The sequence below is a fragment of the Hypanus sabinus genome, chromosome 26 (genome assembly GCF_030144855.1).
Source record: "Hypanus sabinus isolate sHypSab1 chromosome 26, sHypSab1.hap1, whole genome shotgun sequence".
NCBI lineage: Eukaryota > Metazoa > Chordata > Chondrichthyes > Myliobatiformes > Dasyatidae > Hypanus > Hypanus sabinus.
In genome coordinates, this window is record NC_082731.1 from 18,252,098 (window position 1) to 18,276,130 (window position 24,033).

Sequence of the window (24,033 nt, forward strand, 5' to 3'; positions counted from 1 at the left end):
GGGGTGTGGGGTGTGTCAGTGTCACGGTGAGGGGTGTGGGGTGTGTCGGAGTCACGGTGAGGGGTGTGGGGTGTGTCGGTGTCACTGTGAGGAGTGTGGGGAGTGTCAGTGTCACAGTGAGGGGAGTGGGGTGTGTCAGTGTCACGGTGAGGGGTGTGGGGTGTGTTTGAGTCACGGTGAGGGGTGTGGGGTGTGTCGGTGTCACTGTGAGGAGTGTGGGGAGTGTCAGTGTCACAGTGAGGATGGGGCTATTTGTGAGGGGCACTAACTGATTTACTTCCCGTATAGGAGGTTGCCGAGGCTCTGTTTGACCTGAAGTTGGGAATGGAACAGTTGGCCGGGAACAGGACTTTTCATTGTATCCTAGCAACCCTGCTGGCCATCGGCAACTTCCTTAACGGTGTGAACGTAAGCATTTTGTCTCATATCCTCTCCACGAGGCAGGGTGAGTCTCCCTCCACACCGTCCCGTCACACACTCCCAGGGACAGGGTCAGACACAGGGTGAGGCTCCCTCCACACCGTCCCGTCACACACTCCCAGGGACAGGGTCAGACACAGGGTGAGGCTCCCTCCACACCGTCCCGTCACACACTCCCGGGGACAGGATCAGACATAGGGTGAGGCTCCCTCCACACCGTCCCGTCACGCACTCACAGTTACAGGATGCCCACATCCGGTTTTTATGTCGGGAGTACACCAGGGGGTCGACAGAGAGGTGGGGCTCTGAGATTGAGCGGCTTGAGAGAGCGTTGCTTGGCCTAGAGTCTCGTCTGGGTCCGACCGGTGGGGACCAACAGCTGTGGCAGGAATACCAGGAGAAGAAGGACGCACTAAGGAATCCGCAGCTTCAGCAGTCGCGAGGTGCATATGTGAGGTCGCGGATCCAAATGCTGCAAGATTTGGACCGCGGCTCACCCTTCTTCTACTCGTTGGAGAAGTGGCGGGGAGTTCAAAAGCAGCCGGTGGAGCTTCTGGCTGCTGACGGCTCCTCCACCACGGACCCCGACGAAATTATCAAAGAAGTCTGCACTTTCTATCGGTCCTTATTCTCACCTGATCCGTCAAATGCAGAGGCGTGCAACGAAGTCTGGGAAGATTTGCCTAATGTCAGCCCAGAGGACGCAGCGCGTCTGGACGCTCCCCTGACTCGGGAGGAGCTGTCTACTGCCCTTCGGCAACTCCGGAGGGGTAAGTCCCCCGGCTTAGATGGACTGAGTATGGAGTTTTATCAGGCTTTCTGGGATGTCCTGGGGGTTGACTACAGCCTTGCCACCGGGGAAATGCCCCTCTCATGGCGGAGAGCAGTTGTGGTCCTACTGCCCAAGAAGGGAGACCTCCGCCTGCTAAAGAACTGGGGCCCGGTCTCCCTCTTGTGCGCGGACTACAAGATCTTCGCCCGGGCAATGGTCAACCGTCTTAGTTCAGTAATGAGACAGGTGATCCATCCTGACCAATCTTACACAGTCCCGGGCAGCTCCATCCAGGACAATGTCCACCCAGTACGGGACCTCATCCACCTGCGGCAGGAGACTGGGTCCCGGGCCGCTCCATCCAGGACAATGTCCACCCAGTACGGGACCTGATCCATCTGCTCCAGGAGACTGGATCCCGGGCCGCTCCATCCAGGACAATGTCCACCCAGTACGGGACCTGATCCACCTACAGCAGGAGACTGGGTCCCGGGCTGCTCCATCCAGGACAATGTCCACCCAGTACGGGACCTGATCCACCTGCAGCAGGAGACTGGATCCCGGGCTGCTCCATCCAGGACAATGTCCACCCAGTACGGGACCTGATCCACCTGCGGCAGGAGACTGGGTCCCGGGCCGCTCCATCCAGTTCAATGTCCACCCAGTACGGGACCTGATCCACCTGCTCCAGGAGACTGGATCCCGGGCCGCTCCATCCAGGACAATGTCCACCCAGTACGGGACCTGATCCACCTGCGGCAGGAGACTGGGTCCCGGGCAGCTCCATCCAGGACAATGTCCACCCAGTACGGGACCTGATCCACCTGCTCCAGGAGACTGGGTCCCGGGCCGCTCCATCCAGTTCAATGTCCACCCAGTACGGGACCTGATCCACCTGCGGCAGGAGACTGGGTCCCGGGCCACTCCATCCAGGACAATGTCCACCCAGTACGGGACCTCATCCACCTGCGGCAGGAGACTAGGTCCCGGGCCACTCCATCCAGGACAATGTCCACCCAGTACGGGACCTGATCCACCTGCTCCAGGAGACTGGGTCCCGGGCCGCTCCATCAAGGACAATGTCCACCCAGTTCGGGACCTGATCCACCTGCGGCAGGAGACTGGGTCCCGGGCCACTCCATCCAGGACAATGTCCACCCAGTACGGGACCTGATCCACCTGCGGCAGGAGACTGGGTCCCGGGCCGCTCCATCCAGGACAATGTCCACCCAGTACGGGACCTGATCCACCTGCGGCAGGAGACTGGGTCCCGGGCCACTCCATCCAGGACAATGTCCACCCAGTACGGGACCTGATCCACCTGCGGCAGGAGACTGGGTCCCGGGCCGCTCCATCCAGGACAATGTCCACCCAGTACGGGACCTGATCCACCTACGGCAGGAGACTGGGTCCCGGGCCGCTCCATCCAGGACAATGTCCACCCAGTACGGGACCTGATCCACCTAAGGCAGGAGACTGGGTCCCGGGCCGCTCCATCCAGGACAATGTCCACCCAGTACGGGACCTGATCCACCTGCTCCAGGAGACTGGGTCCCGGGCAGCGTTTCTTTCTCTCGACCAGGAGAAGGCGTTTGACCGGGTAGATCACAGTTTCCCGGTGGGCACTCTGCAGGCCTTTGGGCTGGACCACACTTTGTGGCCCGAGTTCGGCTCCTATACTCTGCCGCAGCGTGCCTTGTTAAGATCAATGGATCACTGGCAGTGCCCATTCCCTTCAGGAGAGGAGTACGTCAGGGGTGCCCCATGTCCGGTCCATTGTACGCGATCTGTGTCGAGCCATTCCTGGGCCTCCTACGGCGAAGCTGACGGGTCTGGTCCTGCGAGAACCGGACATGGAGGGCGTACTCTCGGCCGCCCATGATGTACTCCTCATGATGACTTATCCCAATGACATGCGGAGGATGCGCGAGTGCCAAGAAGTTTTCTCGGCGGCATCCTCCGCCAGGATCAACTGGGCGAAATGTTCCGGACTCCTAGTGGGTCAGTGGCCGGTGGACTCCCTGCCGGAGGAGATGAGAGCTTTTGAGTGGAGCACCAGAAGTCTCCTCTGTCCGGGAGTCTACCTGAGTCCTTCTGGGGAGACCTGGCTGGTGATCTGGCAGGACCTGGAGACGAAAGTCATGGCCCGGCTGGGGCGCTGGTCAGGCCTTCTCAGGGTGCTTTCCTATCGAGGCGGGGTGGTGGTCATAAACCAGCTGGTGGCCTCCACGTTGTGGTACCGGATGGTCACCTTGGCCCCTCCTGCCCCTTTGTAGCGAGAATGCAGAGGAAGTTAGTGGACCTCTTCTGGGGCAACAGGAAACACTGGGTCTCTGCAGCGGTCTTGAGTCTCCCAGTGGGAGAGGTCGGACGGTCGTTGGTGCGTGTACGAATGCGACTGGCGGCTCTCCGCCTCAGGACTCTGCAGAGATTCCTGGACGCCGAGCACCCTCCCAGGTGGCACGTGTTGGCGACATTCTTCCTCCGGAGGGGCTGCTGTCTTCACGAAGACATGCGGCTACCAGCGGCGGGCGTCAGCCGTGCTGCTTTGTGGAGTCTGCCCGGCTTCTATCAGGACCTACTGAGAGTCTGGAACGTGGTTGCCTCAGGCCGGGAATCCCCTCCTCTGGCAGAGGGCGGAGTCCTGGCCCACCCTTGCCCTACCTCAACGGATGTCGGTGCGGCTCAGGTGTGTGGACTGACTCAGGCTGAGCTGTTTGTCGGGCCCAGGGACCGCAATCTTATCCGAGAGCCGAGTCCACACAACTTGAGCTGTCTCTCCTCGATACCCACAATCCCTTTCAGGGGTGCAAGTAGGAGGTATCTGTATGGGCTGCTGCTCCACATCCTCCACTTCCTAGCCCTTGTCCACCGCCCCGACACGCCATGGCGGTCGGTCCTTTCACCTGCAGGTGAGGGAGCTCCCTTGACGAGGGAATTCTTCCCATGCACCTGGGGGCTCTGGGGTGGAGGTTGCTGCATAGAGCGGTGCCCTGCAGTAAATCCTCTAGTTTGGACACGGATCTCCCACCCGCATGTCATTTCTGCGGGCTGGACCAGACCGTGTACCACATCTACATGGGCTGTGTGAGGCTGCAGCCCGTTTAGCGTATTTACGTGGGCTGCTTCTTGCCTTCTGGTTGCATTATAGCCCCACCCTATTTATATACGGGCATCCGTTAAGGAGGGGGCATGGAGGGATGAGGATGTCCTAGTCAACCTGCTCCTGGGGCTGGCGAAATCCGCCATCCGAGGGTCTTGGAAGCGGGTGGCGGGAGGATCTCCCCGGGCAGATTGCCTGGCAATGTTTAGGGGGTATGTTCGTGCCCGGGTAACCTCTGAGACGGAACACGCGTGGTCCATGATGACCATAGAGGCGCTCCGGGACCGCTGGGGATTGGCGGCATCATTGACAGAGATGGAAACATTTTAGTTTAACGTCGTTTGTCTAGTAGTGTGTTGTAATTGTGTTAGTCACTAGTTTGTAGCACTGAATTTGGAATAAGGATACCTTGCAATAAAAAAGGGGACAGGATGAGTTCACCCCCTCTGGTGGGCTGCTTGTGGGCCGAGGTGGGGTCGCGTGCTCTGTGCTTGTGGACAGCGTGCGGTTGTGTTTTGTGAATGTGTTTGACCCCAGACTCAGCTGGATGTGGGGGAAATAGGTTAGACAATGTCACTAACCTCTGAGCGACTCACCAGGGACCCATTTACTGTCCCGGCCCTCGGCGTGACAGCGCAACCCTTGGGTGTCCATCCCAACCCTCGGCGTGTCCATCCCGGCTCTCAGGGTGACCACCTGTTGCTGGCCACGTCGCGCTGACTGCGTTACTGGTGGGTGGGTGGCCGGGAGGGTGGAGGCTGTCGTGCGGCTGTTCGGCCATTTCAGGCGGCGCTGACATTCGCTGTGCTCAACAGGCCAAGGGCTTCGAGCTGTGGTACCTGGAGCGGGTGCCGGGCGTGAAGGACACGGCGTGCAAGAAGTCACTGCTGCACCACGCCTGCTCCATCATCGTGCAGAACTTCCCCGACACCAGCGACCTCTACTCCGAGATCAGCGCCCTTACCCGCTCAACCAAGGTAGCCCGCCATATCTGATCCCCACCCCCGCCACATCTGCCAGTATCGCATTCCCCCCCCCCCGCCTCCGTCACTTCTCCCTCCCTCCACCTCAACCGCCAAACTGGACTTCCCTTCCCCCGTCCCCTCACCGCGGCCCGATGCGTTTGTCCGTCACCACGTTACCTGTTCCCCCCATCTTTTCCTCCTTCATCATTATTTTCATTTTCCTCACTCCATCTCTCCGTTTCTCACTCCATCTTCTCTTTCTCCATTTCGTCTTCTCTTTCTCTCCATCTCACTCGTGTCACGTTCTGTCCATCCACCTTTGTGTCTATTATAATCCTAGTGTCTGTCCCTCCCTCTCCCCCCTCTCTCTATCCCCTCTGGTTTCCTCCTCCTATCCGCCTGCCTCAGTCTCCCCGTCCTCACTCTCCCTCCATCCTTCGTCCCTCTCCCTCCGTTTTATTCTCTCTACTGATCATTCTGACATTTTACACACTTGTCTATTTAATTCCCCCTCCCTCCTTTGTTCACTTTCCCTTTCTCTATCTCCTCATTTGCCCTGTTTCTCTCTCTGCCGCCCCTCTCACACTCTCACGGGGCTTTGTGCCCCGTCTCTCCTGCCCCCGCTCCCTGCTGCTGTTCTTCGCCGCCCCCCCCGCATGAGCGATGTCGAATCTCCCGCTTCGCCCCGCCGCCAGGTTGACTTCGTGCAGCTGCAGACGGACCTGGCCCAGCTGGAGCACATCTGCAAGGCGTCCTGGGACCACCTGAAGACCATCAGCCGGCGGGACAGGAACGCTGCCTTCCGCAGCAGCACCGCCTCCTTCCTCAGAGAGGCCGCTCAGCGCATCATCATCCTGAAGGCCGTCTACCGCCGGCTAAGGAACAGGTGGGTGACCGAGCGAGTCCCCCTTCCCCACCCCGTCTCTCTCTCCTCATTACACCCCTCGCTCTCTACCCCCATCTCCTTCTGTCCCTTCCTCTAACCCTTTCTCCCCTTATCTCTCCCTCCATCCCTTTCTCCCCTCATCTCTACCTCACTATCTACCCCATCCCTTTCTCCCCTCATCTCACCCCTCCATCTCTTCCTCACTATCTACCCCATCCCTTTCTCCCCTCATCTCTCCCCTCTCCATCTCTCCCTCACTATCTACCCCATCCCTTTCTCCCCTCATCTCTCCCCTCCATCTCTCCCTCACTATCTACTCCATTCCTTTCTCCCCTCATCTCTCCCCTCTCCATCTCTCCCTCACTATCTACCCCATCCCTTTCTCCCCTCATCTCTCCCCTCCATCTCTTCCTCACTATCTACCCCATCCCTTTCTCCCCTCATCTCTACCTCACTATCTACCCCATCCCTTTCTCCGCTCATCTCTCCCCCTCTCCATCTCTTCCTCACTATCTACCCCATTCCTTTCTCCTCCATCTCTCCTCCTCTCCATCTCTCCCTCACTATGTACCCCATCCCTTTCACCCCTCATCTCTCCCCTCTCCATCTCTACCTCACTATCTACCCCATCCCTTTCTCCCCTCATCTCTCCCCCTCTCCCTCTTCCTCACTATCTACCCCATTCCTTTCTCCTCCATCTCTCCATCTCTCCCTCACTATCTACCCCATCCCTTTCACCCCTCATCTCTCCCCTCTCCATCTCTACCTCACTATCTACCCCATCCCTTTCTCCCCTCCTCTCCCCCTCTCCATCTCTTCCTCACTATCTACCCCATTCCTTTCTCCTCCATCTCTCCTCCTCTCCATCTCTCCCTCACTATCTACCCCATCCCTTTCTCCTCCATCTCTCCTCCTCTCCATCTCTTCTTCACTATCTACCCCATTCCTTTCTCCCCTCATGTCTCCCCCATCTCTTCCTGACTATATACCCCATCCCTTTCTCCTCCATCTCTCCTGCTCTCCATCTCTCCTCACTATCTACCCCATCCCTTTCTCCTCCATCTCTCCTGCTCTCCATCTCTTCCTCACTATCTACCCCATCCCTTTCTCCTCCATCTCTTCCTCTCTATCTACCCCATCCCTTTCTCCTCCATCTCTTCCTCTCTATCTACCCCATCCCTTTCTCCTCCATCCTCTCTATCTATCCCATCCCTTTCTCCCCTCATCGCTCCCCTCTCCATCTCTCCCTCACTATCTACCCCATCCCTTTCTCATCTCTCTCCTCTATCTCACTATCTACTCCTTCCCTTTCTCCCCTCATCTCTCCCCTCCATCTCTTCCTCACTATCTACCCCATCCCTTTCTCCCCTCATCTTTTCCCACTCCATCTCTTCCTATATACCCCATCCCTTTCTCCATGTCTCTCTCCATCTGTACCTCACTATATACGCCATCCCTTTCTCCCCTCATCTCCTCCCTGTCTTACTTCCTCTCTGTCCTTTTTTTCTCCTTCCCTCAATCCCACTCTTCTTTCCCCCTATCCTTCTTACCCTCCATCAATCTCCCTCTCCTCTCTCCCTCTTAACCTCACCTCTCTCTGGCTCTGTCCCACTCTAGTCCTTCCTCTATCCCTCCTCTCAATGACCTCTCTCTTTCCCTCTCTGCCCTCAATCCCCTGTATCCCTCTCTCCTTGTCTTTCTCTATTCCATTCTACCTCACTCTATATTTCCCTCCCAGCCTCTTGCTTCTCTCTTAATATAGTTTTCTCTCTTGTCTGCATCTCTCTCGCTCACTTAATCTTTCACACCTCCAGCTTTCTCTATTCCACTCTTCCTTTCTCTCTCTCTGTCTATCTCTTTTATCCATCAGACATAGGAGCAGAATTAGGCCATTTGGCCCATCGAGTCTGCTCCACCGCTCCATCATGGCTGATTCATCTTCCCTCTCAACCCCATTCTGCTGCCTTCTCCCTGACTGATCAACAACATATCAAAGCTTCCACTTAAATACGCCCAACGATTCGGCCTCCACAGCCGTCCATGGCGATGAATTCACCACCCTCTGGCGAAAGAAATTCCTCCTCATCTCTGTTCTAAATGGACGTCCTTCTATTCTGAGCCTGTGCCCTCTGACCCTAGACTCTCCCTCCACAGAAACATCCTCTCCGCATCCACTCGATCGAGGCTTTTCATCGTTCGGTTCAATGAGGTCTCTCCTCATTCTTCTGAATTCCAGCAAGTACAGGCCCAGAGCCATCAAACTCTCCTTCCATATTAACCCTTTCATCCCAGGGATAATTCTTGTAAAGTTCCTCTGCACCCTCTCCAATGGCAGCTGATCTTTTCTTAGATAAGGGGCCCAAAACTGCCCACAATACTCCGAGTGAGGCCTCACCAGGGCTTTACAAAGTCTCAACATTACATCCTCGCTTTTGTGTTCTAGTCCTCTCAAAATGAAGGCTAACGTTGTATCTGCCTTCCTCACCACAGACTCAACCTGCAAATTAATCTTTAGGGACTGTCACCTCTCTTTGTATCATCTGCAAACTGGGCCACAAAGCCATCAATTCCATCATCTAAATCATTGACATATAATGTGAAAAGAGGCGGTCTCAGTACTGACACCTGTGGAACACCACTGGTCACCGGCAGCCAACCAGAAAAAGCCCCCTTTATCTCCACTCTTTGCCTCCTGCCAATCAGCCAGTGCTCTATCCACACTAGTATCTTCCCTGCAATAGCATGGGCTCTTATCTTTTTAAGCAGCTTCATATGTCAAAAGTCTCCTGAAAGTCCAAGTAAACAACATCCATTTGTCTATCCTGCCCATTATCTCCTCAAAGAATTCCAACAGATTTCTCAGGCAAGATTTTCCTCTAAGGAAACCATGCTGACCTGGGTCAACTTTGTCATGTGCTGCCAGGTACCTTGGATTTTCACCTTTAATAATAATTAATTTGGTTTGACATTATAGTTTGCGTAGACATGATGGGCCCAAGGGCCTGCCCCTGTGCTATCCTGTGCTTGATCCATGGTGGGAAGGTCGGGTAATCTCCAGTTGGTGTGAACTTGCAATTAGAACGACTCTTGTTGACCGCTTGGCACTGGAGGACTACATCTCCCAGAATGCACAGGAGCAGGAAGACATCCTACCTGGTGACATGCCCCCCCACCCCCCCACCTTGGATACTAGATGCTGGCGATTGCAACCCCTTCCTGTTCAGGGGGTCTGTCCGTGAAAGAGATGTCACAGAGGCCGTGAGGCCTGATGTCAAATCTATGTGATCTCCTCCCATGAAGGGTGACATCTGGGACTAGGTGTACATCAAGGGAGATCCCCTGAGTGGCAGGGTGGGAGTGGATGGTCAGTGGAGGGGGGAAGGGAGGAATTGTGGGATTGGTGTCACAGCTGGGTGGGCCATGACCTTGTAGAAGGGAGGAATGTGTGTAGAGGGGCAGAGTGGCCTCCTTCTACTTCTATTTGGTATGTTTGTAAGTCCTGGGTGGCATTCTTGTAGAAAGAGATTCCACAAAGTTCCGATAGCTCAGAGTGAAACTTCATCAAACCTGGATCTCAGCAGGTGCTCAGAGACAGTGGGTATCTCATCGAACTCAACAATACACCAGCCAGGTTAAAACTTCCCCAGATCTGTGTGTGTGTGTGTGTGTGTGTGTGTGTGTGTGTGTGTGTGTGTGTGTGTGTGTGAGTGTGTGTGTGTGTGTGTGTGTGTGTGTGTGTGTGTGTGTCTCTGTGTGTGTGTGTGAGTGTGTGTGTGTGTGTCTCTGTGTGAGCGTGTGTGTGTGTGAGCGTGTGTGTGTGTGTGTGAGTGTGTGTGTGAGTGTGTGTGTGTGTGTGTGTGAGTGTGTGTGAGTGTGTGTGTGTGAGTGTGTGTGTGTGTGTGTGAGAGAGAGAGAGAGACACTGATTATGTGGGAGACAGCGTGTGTGTGTGTGTGTGTGTGTGTGTGTGACTCTGACTCTGTGTGAATCTGTGTGACTCACTGTATGTGTGTGTCTGTGTGAGAGACACTGATTATGTGTGAGACACTGTGGGTGTCTGTGAGTGACTCTGTGTGTGTGTGTGTGACTGTGCGTCTGTGTGAGTGGCACAGTGAATCTGTGTGTGTGTGTGAGTGTGTGTGTGTCTGTGTGAGAGACACTGATTATGTGTGTGTCAGTCTGTGTGAGTGACTGTGTGTATGAGTGTGTGTGTGTGTGTGTGTGTGTGTGTGTGTGTGTGTGTGTGTGTGTGTGTTTTGTGAAGTCTGCAGCTCTCTCCCTACGGCCCATCCCACATCCCAGAGACATGGAGGTTGTTGGGTTAATTGGCTGCTGTGAATTGCCTCTCCAGTGCGAGTGGCTGAAGGGTGGAATGTGGGGGCAGTTGGTGGGAACATGTGGGGGGTGTGAATGAAATAAGATAAATGGGAGATCAAGGGGTGGCATGGATCGGATGGGCCAAAGGGCCTGCCTCTGGTGACTTTAACGGACGATTTTGCCCCGTTCTGATCAGGGGAATTTCGATGGAAAGGTCCTGGAGAGGGATTTGGGTTCAGTGTCACTGACATGAGCTGTGTTGTGACAGTAGACCCGAGCCGTGGGAACAAGTTACGGTAATGAGATATAGGTAACGAGTACAGAAGGCAGACGGTGTACACGGGTTCATAGGTAGTCCTGGAACCTGATGGCAGAGGGGAAGAAACTGTTCCTGAAACGTTGAGTGTGGGTCTTCAGGCTCTGATGGTATAATGAGAAGAGAGTATGGACTGGATGGTGGGGGTCCTGAAGAGGGTATGTCCCAGAAGGTGGGGTTCCTGAAGAGGGTGTGTCCCAGAAGGTGGGGTTCCTGAAGAGGGTATGGACTGGATGGTGGGGGTCCTGAAGAGGGTATGTCCCAGAAGGTGGGGTTCCTGAAGAGGGTATACCCTGGATGGTGGGGGTCCTGAAGAGGGTATGTCCCAGAAGGTGGGGTTCCTGAAGAGGGTATACCCTGGATGGTGGGGGTCCTGAAGAGGGTATGTCCCAGAAGGTGGGGTTTCTGAAGAGGGTATACCCTGGATGGTGGGGGTCCTGAAGAGGGTATGTCTCAGATGGTGGGGGTCCTGAAGAGGGTATGTCCCAGAAGGTGGGTTCCTGAAGAGGGTATGGACTGGATGGTGGGGGTCCTGAAGAGGGTATGGACTGGATGGTAGGGTTCCTGAAGAGGGTAAGGACTGGATGGTGGGGGTCAAGAGGGTAAGGACTGGATGGTGGGGGTCCTGAAGAGGGTATGGACTGGATGGTGGGGGTCAAGAGGGTAAGGACTGGATGGTGGGTGTCCTGCATGATGGATGCTGCCTTCTTGAGGCATCTCCTTTCGAAGATGTCCACGATGAGGGAGAGGGTTGTGCCTGCGATGGACTTGGCCGTGCCTACAACTCTCTGGAGATTCTTACACTCCTGTGGAGAACAGTGTTGCAGCCAGAACGCTCCCCAAGGTCCATCCGTAGAAATCTAACAGAGTTTCTGGTTGCCATGCCAACTCCTATTGAGGCCTAGCTGCTGGGGTGCCTCAGTCATGATTGTATCTGTGTGTCGGGCCGAGGACACACCGGCTGAGATCCTGACGCCCAGGAACTCGAAGCCACTCTCAGCCAGGACTGGCTCATGTTCTCCCAACTCGGCCTTCTCGAAGACCACAATCCATTCTCGACCCTGTCGACGTTGAATGCACAGTCGTCATGGTGACTCCTCTCTCTCAATTCCCTGTCTTGCTCCTGCATGCCTCCTTGTTGTTGATAACAGTGACACCATCGGCAACATTCCCAGACGGAGCTACGGGGTTATACAGCACAGGTAAAAGGCCCTTCGGCCCAACTCAGCCAGGCCTTCCACAGCTGCCTGTGGCCCATGTCCCTCTCTGAGGGTTTCCTGTCCACCTAGCTGTCCAAATGTGTCTGAAATGAGCTGGGTAAAAATGATGTTATTGTACCACTTCCTCTGCAGCTCACTCCACTCCCTGCACCAGCTGTGTGAAAGTATTGCCCCTCAGTTCCCCTCTCATCTTAAAACTCTTCCCTTTAGTTCTAGACTCCCAACCGTGATTTTATAAGCCTCTGTCAGGTCATGCCTCAGCCTCCTGGACGCCAGGGGAAACAGACCCAGCCTGCGCAGAGTCTCATCATTCAAGCACACCAGTCCTTGTGCATCTTCCTTGCACCTTCTCCAGCTTAATCACACCCTGCAGACGGGACCCCCAGAACGACTCGCGTTCCTCCAGCAGCGGCCTCACCAACAATTTCCCCAGCTGCAACGTAATGTCCTTGATTCGGTGCTGAACACCTCCTACCTGCCCGCGTCACCAGGGACCGTCAGCCTGCGCCCCGAAGTCTCTCTGTTCTACAACAAGCCCTGGGGACCTGCCATTTACCGCACAAGCCCTGCCCACATTTGCCTTACCAAAATACAACACCTCTTATTTATCTGAATGAATTTCCACCTGCCATTTACCTTAATTACCCAGTGGAATCTCGGTCCTGTAATCTTAAGCAAACAGCATTATGAAGGACCCCACGCACCCCTCAAACAAACTCTTCTCCCTCCTGCCGTCTGGGAAAAGGCACCGGAGCATTCGGGCTCTCACGACCAGACTATGTAACAGTTTCTTCCTCCAAGCTATCAGACTCCTCAATACCCAGAGCCTGGACTGACACCAACGTACTGTCCGATTGTCCTGTTTATTATTTATTGTAATGCATGCACTGTTTTGTGCACTTTATGCAGTCCTGGGTAGGTCTGTAGTCTAGTGTAGCTTTCTCTTGTGCTTTTAAAAAAAATTTAGTTCAGTCTAGTTTTTGTGCTGTGTCATGTAACACCATGGTCCTGAAAAACGTCTCATTTTTACTATGTACTGTACCAGCAGTCATGGTTGAAATGACAATAAAGGTGACTTGACTTGACTCCAGAATCATTCAGGTTGGTGGGCGAACGAGGTAGGAGGTAGAGTCACGAGGTAGGAGACAGAGTCACGAGGTAGGAGGTAGAGTCACGAGGTAGGAGACAGAGTCACGAGGTAGGAGGTAGAGTCACGAGGTAGGAGACAGAGTCACGAGGTAGGAGGCAGAGTCACGTGGTAGGAGACAGAGTCACGAGGTAGGAGGCAGAGTCACGTGGTAGGAGGCAGAGTCACGTGGTAGGAGGCAGAGTCACGAGGTAGGAGGCAGAGTCACGTGGTAGGAGGCAGAGTCACGAGGTAGGAGGCAGAGTCACGAGGTAGGAGACAGAGTCACGAGGTAGGAGGCAGAGTCACGAGGTAGGAGGCAGAGTCACGTGGTAGGAGGCAGAGTCACGAGGTAGGAGATAGAGTCATGAGGTAGGAGGTAGAGTCACGAGGTAGGAGACAGAGTCACGAGGTAGGAGGTAGAGTCACGAGGTAGGAGACAGAGTCACGAGGTAGGAGGCAGAGTCACGTGGTAGGAGGCAGAGTCACGTGGTAGGAGGTAGAGTCACGAGGTAGGAGACAGAGTCACGAGGTAGGAGGCAGAGTCACGTGGTAGGAGGCAGAGTCACGTGGTAGGAGGCAGAGTCACGAGGTAGGAGGCAGAGTCACGTGGTAGGAGGCAGAGTCACGAGGTAGGAGGCAGAGTCACGTGGTAGGAGGTAGAGTCACGAGGTAGGAGGCAGAGTCACGTGGTAGGAGGCAGAGTCACGAGGTAGGAGGCAGAGTCACGAGGTAGGAGGTAGAGTCACGTGGTAGGAGGTAGAGTCACGAGGTAGGAGGCAGAGTCACGAGGTAGGAGGTAGAGTCACGTGGTAGGAGGTAGAGTCACGAGGTAGGAGACAGAGTCACGAGGTAGGAGGTAGAGTCATGAGGTAGGAGGTAGAGTCACGAGGTAGGAGGCAGAGTCACGAGGTAGGAGGTAGAGTCACGTGGTAGGAGGTAGAGTCACGAGGTAGGAGACAGAGTCACGAGGTAGGAGGTAGAGTCATGAGGTAGGAGGTAGAGTCACGAGGTAGGAGGCAGAGTCACGAGGTAGGAGGCAGAGTCACGAGGTAGGAGGTAGAGTCACGAGGTAGGAGACAGAGTCACGAGGTAGGAGGTAGAGTCACGTGGTAGGAGGTAGAGTCACGAGGTAGGAGGTAGAGTCACGAGGTAGGAGGCAGAGTCACGAGGTAGGAGGTAGAGTCACGAGGTAGGAGGCAGAGTCACGAGGTAGGAGGTAGAGTTACGAGGTAGGAGGTAGAGTCACCAGGTAGGAGGCAGAGTCACGAGGTAGGAGGTAGAGTCACGAGGTAGGAGACAGAGTCACGAGGTAGGAGGTAGAGTCACGTGGTAGGAGGCAGAGTCACGAGGTAGGAGGTAGAGTCACGTGGTAGGAGGTAGAGTCACCAGGTAGGAGGCAGAGTCACGAGGTAGGAGGTAGAGTCACGAGGTAGGAGACAGAGTCACGTGGTAGGAGGTAGAGTCACGAGGTCGGAGGCAGAGTCACGTGGTAGGAGGTAGAGTCACGAGGTAGGAGACAGAGTCACGAGGTAGGAGGCAGAGTCACGAGGTAGGAGGCAGAGTCACGTGGTAGGAGGTAGAGTCACGAGGTAGGAGACAGAGTCACGAGGTAGGAGACAGAGTCACGAGGTAGGAGGCAGAGTCACGAGGTAGGAGGTAGAGTCTCGAGGTAGGAGGTAGAGTCACGAGGTAGGAGGTAGAGTCACGAGGTAGGAGGTAGAGTCACGAGGTAGGAGGCAGAGTCATGTGGTAGGAGACAGAGTCACGAGGTAGGAGGCAGAGTCACGTGGTAGGAGACAGAGTCACGTGGTAGGGGGCAGAGTCTCGAGGTAGGAGGTAGAGTCACGAGGTAGGAGGTAGAGTCACGAGGTAGGAGGTAGAGTCACGTGGTAGGAGACAGAGTCACGAGGTAGGAGGCAGAGTCACGAGGTAGGAGGCAGAGTCACGTGGTAGGAGACAGAGTCACGTGGTAGGGGGCAGAGTCACGAGGTAGGAGACAGAGTCACGTGGTAGGAGGTAGAGTCACGTGGTAGGAGACAGAGTCACGAGGTAGGAGGCAGAGTCACGTGGTAGGAGGCAGAGTCATGAGGTAGGAGGTAGAGTCTCGAGGTAGGAGGTAGAGTCACGAGGTAGGAGGCAGAGTCACGTGGTAGGGGGCAGAGTCACGAGGTAGGAGGTAGAGTCACGAGGTAGGAGACAGAGTCACGAGGTAGGAGGCAGAGTCTCGAGGTAGGAGGTAGAGTCACGAGGTAGGAGACAGAGTCACGAGGTAGGAGGCAGAGTCACGAGGTAGGAGGTAGAGTCACGAGGTAGGAGGCAGAGTCACGAGGTAGGAGGTAGAGTCACGTGGTAGGAGGTAGAGTCACCAGGTAGGAGACAGAGTCACGAGGTAGGAGGCAGAGTCTCGAGGTAGGAGGTAGAGTCACGAGGTAGGAGGTAGAGTCACGAGGTAGGAGACAGAGTCACGAGGTAGGAGGCAGAGTCACGAGGTAGGAGGTAGTGTCATGAGGTAGGAGGCAGAGTCACGAGGTAGGAGGCAGAGTCACGAGGTAGGAGGCAGAGTCACGAGGTAGGAGGTAGAGTCTCGAGGTAGGAGGTAGAGTCACGAGGTAGGAGGCAGAGTCACGAGGTAGGAGGCAGAGTCACCAGGTAGGAGACAGAGTCACGAGGTAGGAGGTAGAGTCACGAGGTAGGAGGTAGAGTCACGAGGTAGGAGGTAGAGTCACGAGGTAGGAGACAGAGTCACGAGGTAGGAGGTAGAGTCACGAGGTAGGAGGTAGAGTCACGTGGTAGGAGGTAGAGTCACGAGGTAGGAGGCAGAGTCACGAGGTAGGAGGCAGAGTCACGTGGTAGGAGGTAGAGTCACGAGGTAGGAGGTAGAGTCACGAGGTAGGAGACAGAGTCACGAGGTAGGAGGTAGAGTCACGAGGTAGGAGGTAGAGTCACGTGGTAGGAGGTAGAGTCACGAGGTAGGAGGCAGAGTCACGAGGTAGGAGGCAGAGTCACGTGGTAGGAGGTAGAGTCACGAGGTAGGAGGCAGAGTCACGAGGTAGGAGGCAGAGTCACGTGGTAGGAGACAGAGTCACGAGGTAGGAGGTAGAGTCACGTGGTAGGAGGCAGAGTCACGAGGTAGGAGGTAGAGTCACGAGGTAGGAGACAGAGTCACATGGTAGGAGGTAGTCACGAGGTAGGAGACAGAGTCACGTGGTAGGAGGCAGAGTCACGTGGTAGGAGGTAGAGTCACGTGGTAGGAGGTAGTCACGTGGTAGGAGGCAGAGTCACGAGGTAGGAGGTAGAGTCACGTGGTAGGAGGCAGAGTCACGAGGTAGGAGGCAGAGTCACGTGGTAGGAGGTAGAGTCACCAGGTAGGAGGTAGAGTCACCAGGTAGGAGGCAGAGTCACGTGGTAGGAGGTAGAGTCACGTGGTAGGAGGCAGAGTCACGAGGTAGGAGGTAGAGTCACGTGGTAGGAGACAGAGTCACGAGGTAGGAGGTAGAGTCACGTGGTAGGAGGCAGAGTCACGAGGTAGGAGGTAGAGTCACGAGGCAGTCAGAATCCAAACCAGAGAGGGAGTAACACATAAAGCTGCCAGGAAGGTGATGAGCTGTGTCAGAGGTCAGGTTTGACCCCTCTGGCCTCTCACCACTCCCCTTCCACCACCGCCACCTCACCCCCTTCTCCCGCGGCTCGCGAGCATCATCCAGACCAATGGGATCTTTCTGTGTGCAGATTCCACTCCTTTCTGCTCTACCTGGGCTACCCCAGCTCCTACGTCCGTAAGGCCACTGTCAGCCGGTTCTGCAAGATGATCAGCGACTTTGCGCTGGAGTACCACATGGCCCGGCTCCAGGTCCTGCAACAACGGGAACGCCAGGAGAGAGAGAAGCAGCGTCAACAGGCAGAGGTCAGTCGCCGACCAGGGAGAGCAGGGCAGAGGCACAAGACAGTGTGGAGGGAGCCTCACCCTGTGTCTGACCCTGTCCCTGGGAGTGTGTGACGGGACGGTGTGGAGGGAGCCTCACCCTGTGTCTGACCCAGTCCCTGGGAGTGTGTGACGGGACGGTGTGGAGGGAGTCTCACCCTGTGTCTGACCCTGTCCCTGGGAGTGTGTGACGGGACGGTGTGGAGGGAGTCTCACCCTGTGTCTGACCCTGTCCCTGGGAGTGTGTGACGGGATGGTGGGTGGAGGGAGCCTCACCCAGTGTCTGATCCTGTCCCTTTTTTTTATATTACAAAATCCTTTATTACAAATTTCGGTGCTATACAATATATACAAAACAGTGGCAAACACAATTACTTCACTACAAATAGACAATAGACATTACACCAGAATGTTGCCATCCCTATCCACGATGGCATTTACAACCCGCGGAGCCCAACGGTCTCGAAACTCCTCCAAGGCTGCTGTGGACTGCGCGTGTTCCTTTTCAATAGTTACCCGGGCACGAACATACCCTCTAAACATTGCCAGGCAGTCTGCCCGGGGAGATCCTCCCGCCACCCGTTTCCAAGACCCTCGGATGGCGGATTTCGCCAGCCCCAGGAGCAAGTTGACTAGGACATCCTCATCCCTCCATGCCCCCTTCCTTACTGGATGACCATATATAAACAGGGTGGGACTAAAATGCAGCCAGAAGGCGAGAAGCAGTCCACGCAAATATGCAAAAAGAGGCTGCAGCCTCACACACTCCATGTACATGTGGTACACGGTTTCCTCCAGCCCGCAGAAGTGGCATGTGGGTGGGATGTCCATGTACAAACTGAAAAACTTATTGCAGGGCACTGCCCTATGCAGTACCCTCCAGCCGAGATCCCCCAGGTGCATGGGAAGAACCCCGGCATAAAGGGACTTCCAGTGGGGACCCTCCTCACCTCCGGCTGGAAGGACCGACCGCCATGGTGTGTCGGGACGGTGGACAAGGGCAAGGAAGTGGAGGATGTGGAGTAGCAGCCCATACAGATACCTCCTACTTGCATACCTGAATGGGATGAGAGACGGCTCAAGTTGTGTGGACACGGCTCCTGGAGAAGATTGCGGGGTCTGGGCCCGACAAGCAGCTCGGCGTAAGTCGGTCCACACAACTGAGCCGCACCGACAGCCACTGAGGTAGGGCAAGGGTCGGCTAGGACCCTGTCCCTGGGAGTGTGTGACGGGACGGTGCGGAGGGAGCCTCACCCTGTGTCTGACCCTGTCCCTGGGAGTGTGTGATGGGACGGTGCGGAGGGAGCCTCACCCTGTGTCTGACCCTGTCCCTGGGAGCGTGTGATGGGACGGTGCGGAGGGAGCCTCACCCTGTGTCTGACCCTGTCCCTGGGAGTGTGTGACAGGACGGTGGGTGGAGGGGGAGTCCCAAGCAGAGTTAACTGGGGGTAACTGTGTTCCCAGGACGTGCCATCGGCCGGAGAGACGGATTCCCCGCAGAGCGTCGCCGTGGTGATCCGCAGCCTGTTCCCGGAATGCAGCCAGCAGCACGAGGACATGAAGGAGATCCTGAGAACCCCGGAGCGGAGCCGCAAGTTCGACAACAGCCTCCCTCGCTTCCGCAGGAAGGTGTCCCAGGGCAAGGGTGAGTCGGGGGGGGGGGGGGTCTCGGCATTGTCAGAAGGCGGAGTCTGCAGGGGGGGGGGGGTCTCGGCATTGTCAGAAGGCAGAGTCTGGGGGGGGGGTCTCGGCATTGTCAGAAGGCAGAGTCTGGGGGGGTCTCGGCATTGTCAGAAGGCAGAGTCTGGGGGGGGTCTCGGCATTGTCAGAAGGCAGAGTCTGGGGGGGGTCTCGGCATTGTCAGAAGGCAGAGTCTGGGGGTCTCGGCATTGTCAGAAGGCAGAGTCTGGGGGGGGGTCTCGGCATTGTCAGAAGGCGGAGTCTGGGGGGGTCTCGGCATTGTCAGAAGGCAGAGTCTGGGGGTCTCGGCATTGTCAGAAGGCAGAGTCTGGGGGGGGGGTCTCGGCATTGTCAGAAGGCGGAGTCTGGGGGGGTCTCGGCATTGTCAGAAGGCGGAGTCTGGGGGGGTCTCGGCATTGTCAGAAGACAGAATCTGGGGGGGGGTCTAGGCATTGTCAGAAGGCAGAGTCTGGGGGGGGGTCTCGTCAGAGTCAGAAGGCAGAGTCTGGGGGGGGGTCTCGGCATTGTCAGAAGGCAGAGTTTGGGGGGGGGGGTCTCGTCAGAGTCAGAAGGCAGAGTCTGGGGGGGGGTCTCGGCATTGTCAGAAGGCAGAGTTTGGGGGGTCTCGGCATTGTCAGAAGGCGGAGTCTGGGGGGGGTCTCGGCATTGTCAGAAGGCAGAGTCTGGGGGGGGGTCTCGGCATTGTCAGAAGGCGGAGTCTGGGGGGGTCTCGGCATTGTCAGAAGGCAGAGTCTGGGGGTCTCGGCATTGTCAGAAGGCAGAGTCTGGGGGGGGGGTCTCGGCATTGTCAGAAGGCGGAGTCTGGGGGGTCTCGGCATTGTCAGAAGGCAGAGTTTGGGGGGGGTCTCGGCATTGTCAGAAGGCGGAGTCTGGGGGGTCTCGGCATTGTCAGAAGGCGGAGTCTGGGGGGTCTCGGCATTATCAGAAGGCGGAGACTGGGGGGTCTCGGCATTGTCAGAAGGCAGAGTCTGGGGGGGGGGTCTCGGCATTGTCAGAAGGCAGAGTCTGGGGGGGGTCTCGGCATTGTCAGAAGGCAGAGTTTGGGGGGGGTCTCGGCATTGTCAGAAGGCGGAGTCTGGGGGGGTCTCGGCATTGTCAGAAGGCAGAGTCTGGGGGGGTCTCGGCATTGTCAGAAGGCGGAGTCTGGGGGGTCTCGGCATTGTCAGAAGGCAGAGTCTGGGGGGGGGTCTCGGCATTGTCAGAAGGCAGAGACTGGGGGGGGGTCTCAGCATTGTCAGAAGGCAGAGCCTGGGGGGGGGGTCTCGGCATTGTCAGAAGGCAGAGTTTGGGGGGGGTCTCGGCATTGTCAGAAGGCAGAGTCTGGGGGGGGTCTCGGCATTGTCAGAAGGCAGAGTTTGGGGGGGGTCTCGGCATTGTCAGAAGGCAGAGTCTGGGGGGGGTCTCGGCATTGTCAGAAGGCAGAGTCTGGGGGGGGGGTCTCGGCATTGTCAGAAGGCGGAGTCTGGGGGGGTCTCGGCATTGTCAGAAGACAGAATCTGGGGGGGGGTCTCGGCATTGTCAGAAGGCAGAGTCTGGGGGGGGGTCTCGTCAGAGTCAGAAGGCAGAATCTGGGGGGGGGGGTCTCGGCATTGTCAGAAGGCAGAGTCTGGGGGGGGTCTCGTCAGAGTCAGAAGGCAGAATCTGGGGGGTGGTCTCGGCATTGTCAGAAGGCAGAGTCTGGGGGGGGGTCTCGTCAGAGTCAGAAGGCAGAGTCTGGGGGGGGTCTCGGCATTGTCAGAAGGCAGAGACTGGGGGGGGGGTCTCGGCATTGTCAGAAGGCAGAGTCTGGGGGGGGTCTCGGCATTGTCAGAAGGCAGAGTCTGGGGGGGGGGTCTCGGCATTGTCAGAAGGCAGAGTCTGGGGGGGGGTCTCGGCATTGTCAGAAGGCAGAGTCTGGGGGGGGGTCTCGGCATTGTCAGAAGGCGGAGTCTGGGGGAGGGTCTCGGCATTGTCAGAAGGCGGAGTTTGGGGGTGGTCTCGACATTGTCAGAAGGCAGAGTCTGGGGGGGTCTCGGCATTGTCAGAAGGCGGAGTCTGGGGGGGGGTCTCGGCATTGTCAGAAGACAGAATCTGGGTGGGGTCTCGGCATTGTCAGAAGGCAGAGTTTGGGGGGGGTCTCGGCATTGTCAGAAGGCAGAGTCTGGGGGGGTCTCGGCATTGTCAGAAGGCAGAGTCTGGGGGGGGGTCGGCATTGTCAGAAGGCAGAGTCTGGGGGGTCTCGGCATTGTCAGAAGGCAGAGTTTGGGGGGGGGGTCTCGGCATTGTCAGAGGGCAGAGTTTGGGGGGGGTCTCGGCATTGACAGAAGGCAGAGTCTGGGGGGGGTCTCGGCATTGTCAGAAGGCAGAATCTGGGGGGTCTCGGCATTGTCAGAAGGCAGTCTGGGGGGGGTTCTCGGCATTGTCAGAAGGCAGAGTGTGGGGGGGGGTCTCGGCATTGTCAGAAGGCAGAGTGTGGGGGGGGTATCGGCATTGTCAGAAGGCAGATTTTGCGGGGGGTCGGCATTGTCAGAAGGCGGAGTCTGGGGGGGGGGTCTCGGCATTGTCAGAAGGCAGAGTCTGGGGGGGTCTCGGCATTGTCAGAAGGCAGAGTCTGGGGGGGGTCTCGGCATTGTCAGAAGGCGGAGTCTGGGGGGTCTCGGCATTGTCAGAAGGCAGACTTTGGGGGGGGTCTCGGCATTGTCAGAAGGCGGAGTCTGGGGGGGTCTCGGCATTATCAGAAGGCGGAGACTGGGGGGTCTCGGCATTGTCAGAAGGCAGAGTCGGGGGGGGGGTCTCGGCATTGTCAGAAGGCAGAGTCTGGGGGGGGGTCTCGGCATTGTCAGAAGGCAGAGTCTGGGGGGGGTCTCGGCATTGTCAGAAGGCAGAGTCTGGGGTGGGGGTCTCGGCATTGTCAGAAGGCAGTCTGGGGGGGGGGTCTCGGCATTGTCAGAAGGCAGAGTCTGGGGGGGTGTCTCGGCATTGTCAGAAGGCAGAGTCTGGGGGGGGGGGGATCTCGGCATTGTCAGAAGGCAGAGTCTGGGGGGGTCTCGGCATTGTCAGAAGGCAGAGTCTGGGGGGGGGTCTCGGCATTGTCAGAAGGCAGAGTCTGGGGGGGGTCTCGGCATTGTCAGAAGGCAGAGTTTGGGGGGGTCGGCATTGTCAGAAGGCAGAGTCTGGGGGTCTCGGCATTGTCAGAAGGCAGAGTCTGGGGGGGGTCTCGGCATTGTCAGAAGGCAGAGTCTGGGAGGGGTCTCGGCATTGTCAGAAGGCGGAGTCTGGGGGGTCTCGGCATTGTCAGAAGGCAGAGTCTGGGGGGGTCTCGGCATTGTCAGAAGGCGGAGTCTGGGGGGGGGTCTCGGCATTGTCAGAAGGCAGAGTCTGGGGGGGGTCTCGGCATTGTCAGAAGGCAGAGTCTGGGGGGGTCTCGGCATTGTCAGAAGGCGGAGTCTGGGGGGTCTCGGCATTGTCAGAAGGCAGAGTCTGGGGGGGTCTCGGCATTGTCAGAAGGCAGAGTCTGGGGGGGGTCTCGGCATTGTCAGAAGGCAGAGTCTGGGGGGGGTCTCGGCATTGTCAGAAGGCAGAGTTTGGTGGGGTCTCGGCATTGTCAGAAGGCAGAGTCGGGGGGGGGTCTCGGCATTGTCAGAAGGCAGAGTCTGGGGGGGGGTCTCGGCATTGTCAGAAGGCAGAGTCTGGGGGGGGGGTCTCGGCATTGTCAGAAGGCAGAGTCTGGGGGGGGGTCTCGGCTTTGTCAGAAGGCAGTCTGGGGGGGGGTCTCGGCATTGTCAGAAGGCAGAGTCTGGGGGGGGGGTCTCGGCATTGTCAGAAGGCAGAGTCTGGGGGGGGGTCTCGGCATTGTCAGAAGGCAGAGTCTGGGGGGGGGTCTCGGCATTGTCAGAAGGTGGAGTCTTGGTGTGGGTGGTGGAGAGAACAGGGGTCCTTTTCACGAGGGCTGCCCACGGCCAGAGGCGTCATTGACAGTTTGACACTATCGCAGCTCGGGGTGTCAGTCTAGAGTTCAGAGTTCAATTCCGTCGTAAAGGTTTCCTTCGGGGTGGGGGGGCTGGTTTCCTCCCACAGTAGTGATTACTTTGAGTGATTTTGCTGTAAGCTTGAAGTTAATAATTCACTGGGATGATTGATAAGTCCATGGCCTAAGGTAGAAGGAGATGATAGATAGATAGATACTTTATTCATCCCCAAGGGGAAATTCAACATTTTTCCAGTGTCCCATACACTTATTGTAGCAAAACTAATTACATACAGTATTTAACTCAGTATAAATATGACATGCATCTAAAATCACCCTCCCAAAAAGCATTAATAAATAGCTTTTAAAAAGTTCTTAAATAGTTTACTAAAGTGGATTGAGTGGTAACTTAGGCTCAGTCCTAACCCCGGCACTTTAACATGTCTTGCCCCTGGTGGTTGAATTGTAGAGCCGAATGGCGTTGGGGAGTAATGATCTCTTCATCCTGTCTGAGGTGCATTGCATTGACAGCAACCTGCCGCTGAAGCTGCTTCTCTGTCTCTGGATGGTGCTGTGCAGAGGATGTTCAGGGTTTTCCATGATTGACCGTAGCCTACTCAGCGCCCTCCGCTCTGCCACCAATGTCATACTCTCCAGTTCTGTGCCCACGACAGAGCCCGCCTTCCTTACCAGCTTATTAAGACGTGAGGCGTCCCTCTTCTTAATGCTGCCTCCCCTGCACGCCACCACAAAGAAGAGAGCGCTCTCCACAACTGACCGATAGAACATCTTCAGCATCTCACTACAAACATTGAATGACGCCAGCCTTCTGAGGAAGTACAGTCGACTCTGTGCTTTCCTGCACAGGGCATCTAACTTTCTGCATAATCACTCAAAGAGTTGAACTGCATGTGCCTGTAAGGAGAGCTGTATAACTCATCTCCTTCTACCTTAGGCCACGATCTTATCAATCACCCCTCCTATAATAAAAAACTGTGCATTACATTGAGTATATATATTAAATAGTTAAATTAAATTAGTTGTGCAAAGATGGAATTAGAAGAAGTGGTGAAGTAGTGTTGGTGGGTTCAATGTCCATTCAGAAACAAGCTGCTCCTGAGGCTCCTGTACCTCACCTGGATGAGGGCAATGGGAGTTCAGTCTCCACTCTTTCTGCCAGCAGATTTAAAGCCCCCACCCAGCCTGGACATTCTCTCTTCTCTCAGGGGGGCGATGCAGGAGGCTGAAGGCGCACACCGCTGGGCCCGGCCCGCTGTTAGCAGGTTGTTGTGGGGTGGGGGTGGACTCGGGAGCTCTCCGCTGGCCCCACCTGCAC

General features: G+C 56.4%; 1 protein-coding gene across 4 annotated transcripts in view; it reads left to right on the top strand.

Moving 5' to 3' along the window:
* The window catches only part of LOC132381856 (FH1/FH2 domain-containing protein 3-like), a 60,064-nt gene that overhangs the window by 34,640 nt on the left and 1,391 nt on the right, over positions 1 to 24,033 (top strand). For 3 of the 4 annotated variants that reach the window (XM_059951496.1, XM_059951497.1, XM_059951498.1), the window contains exons 5-10: positions 289 to 408; positions 5,111 to 5,272; positions 5,956 to 6,146; positions 8,301 to 8,345; positions 16,858 to 17,032; positions 18,515 to 18,695. In XM_059951496.1, coding sequence (XP_059807479.1) covers positions 289 to 408; positions 5,111 to 5,272; positions 5,956 to 6,146; positions 8,301 to 8,345; positions 16,858 to 17,032; positions 18,515 to 18,695 — 874 coding nt within the window. The remainder of the gene's footprint in view (positions 1 to 288; positions 409 to 5,110; positions 5,273 to 5,955; positions 6,147 to 8,300; positions 8,346 to 16,857; positions 17,033 to 18,514; positions 18,696 to 24,033) is intronic. The other variant, XM_059951499.1, reaches the window with a different exon arrangement.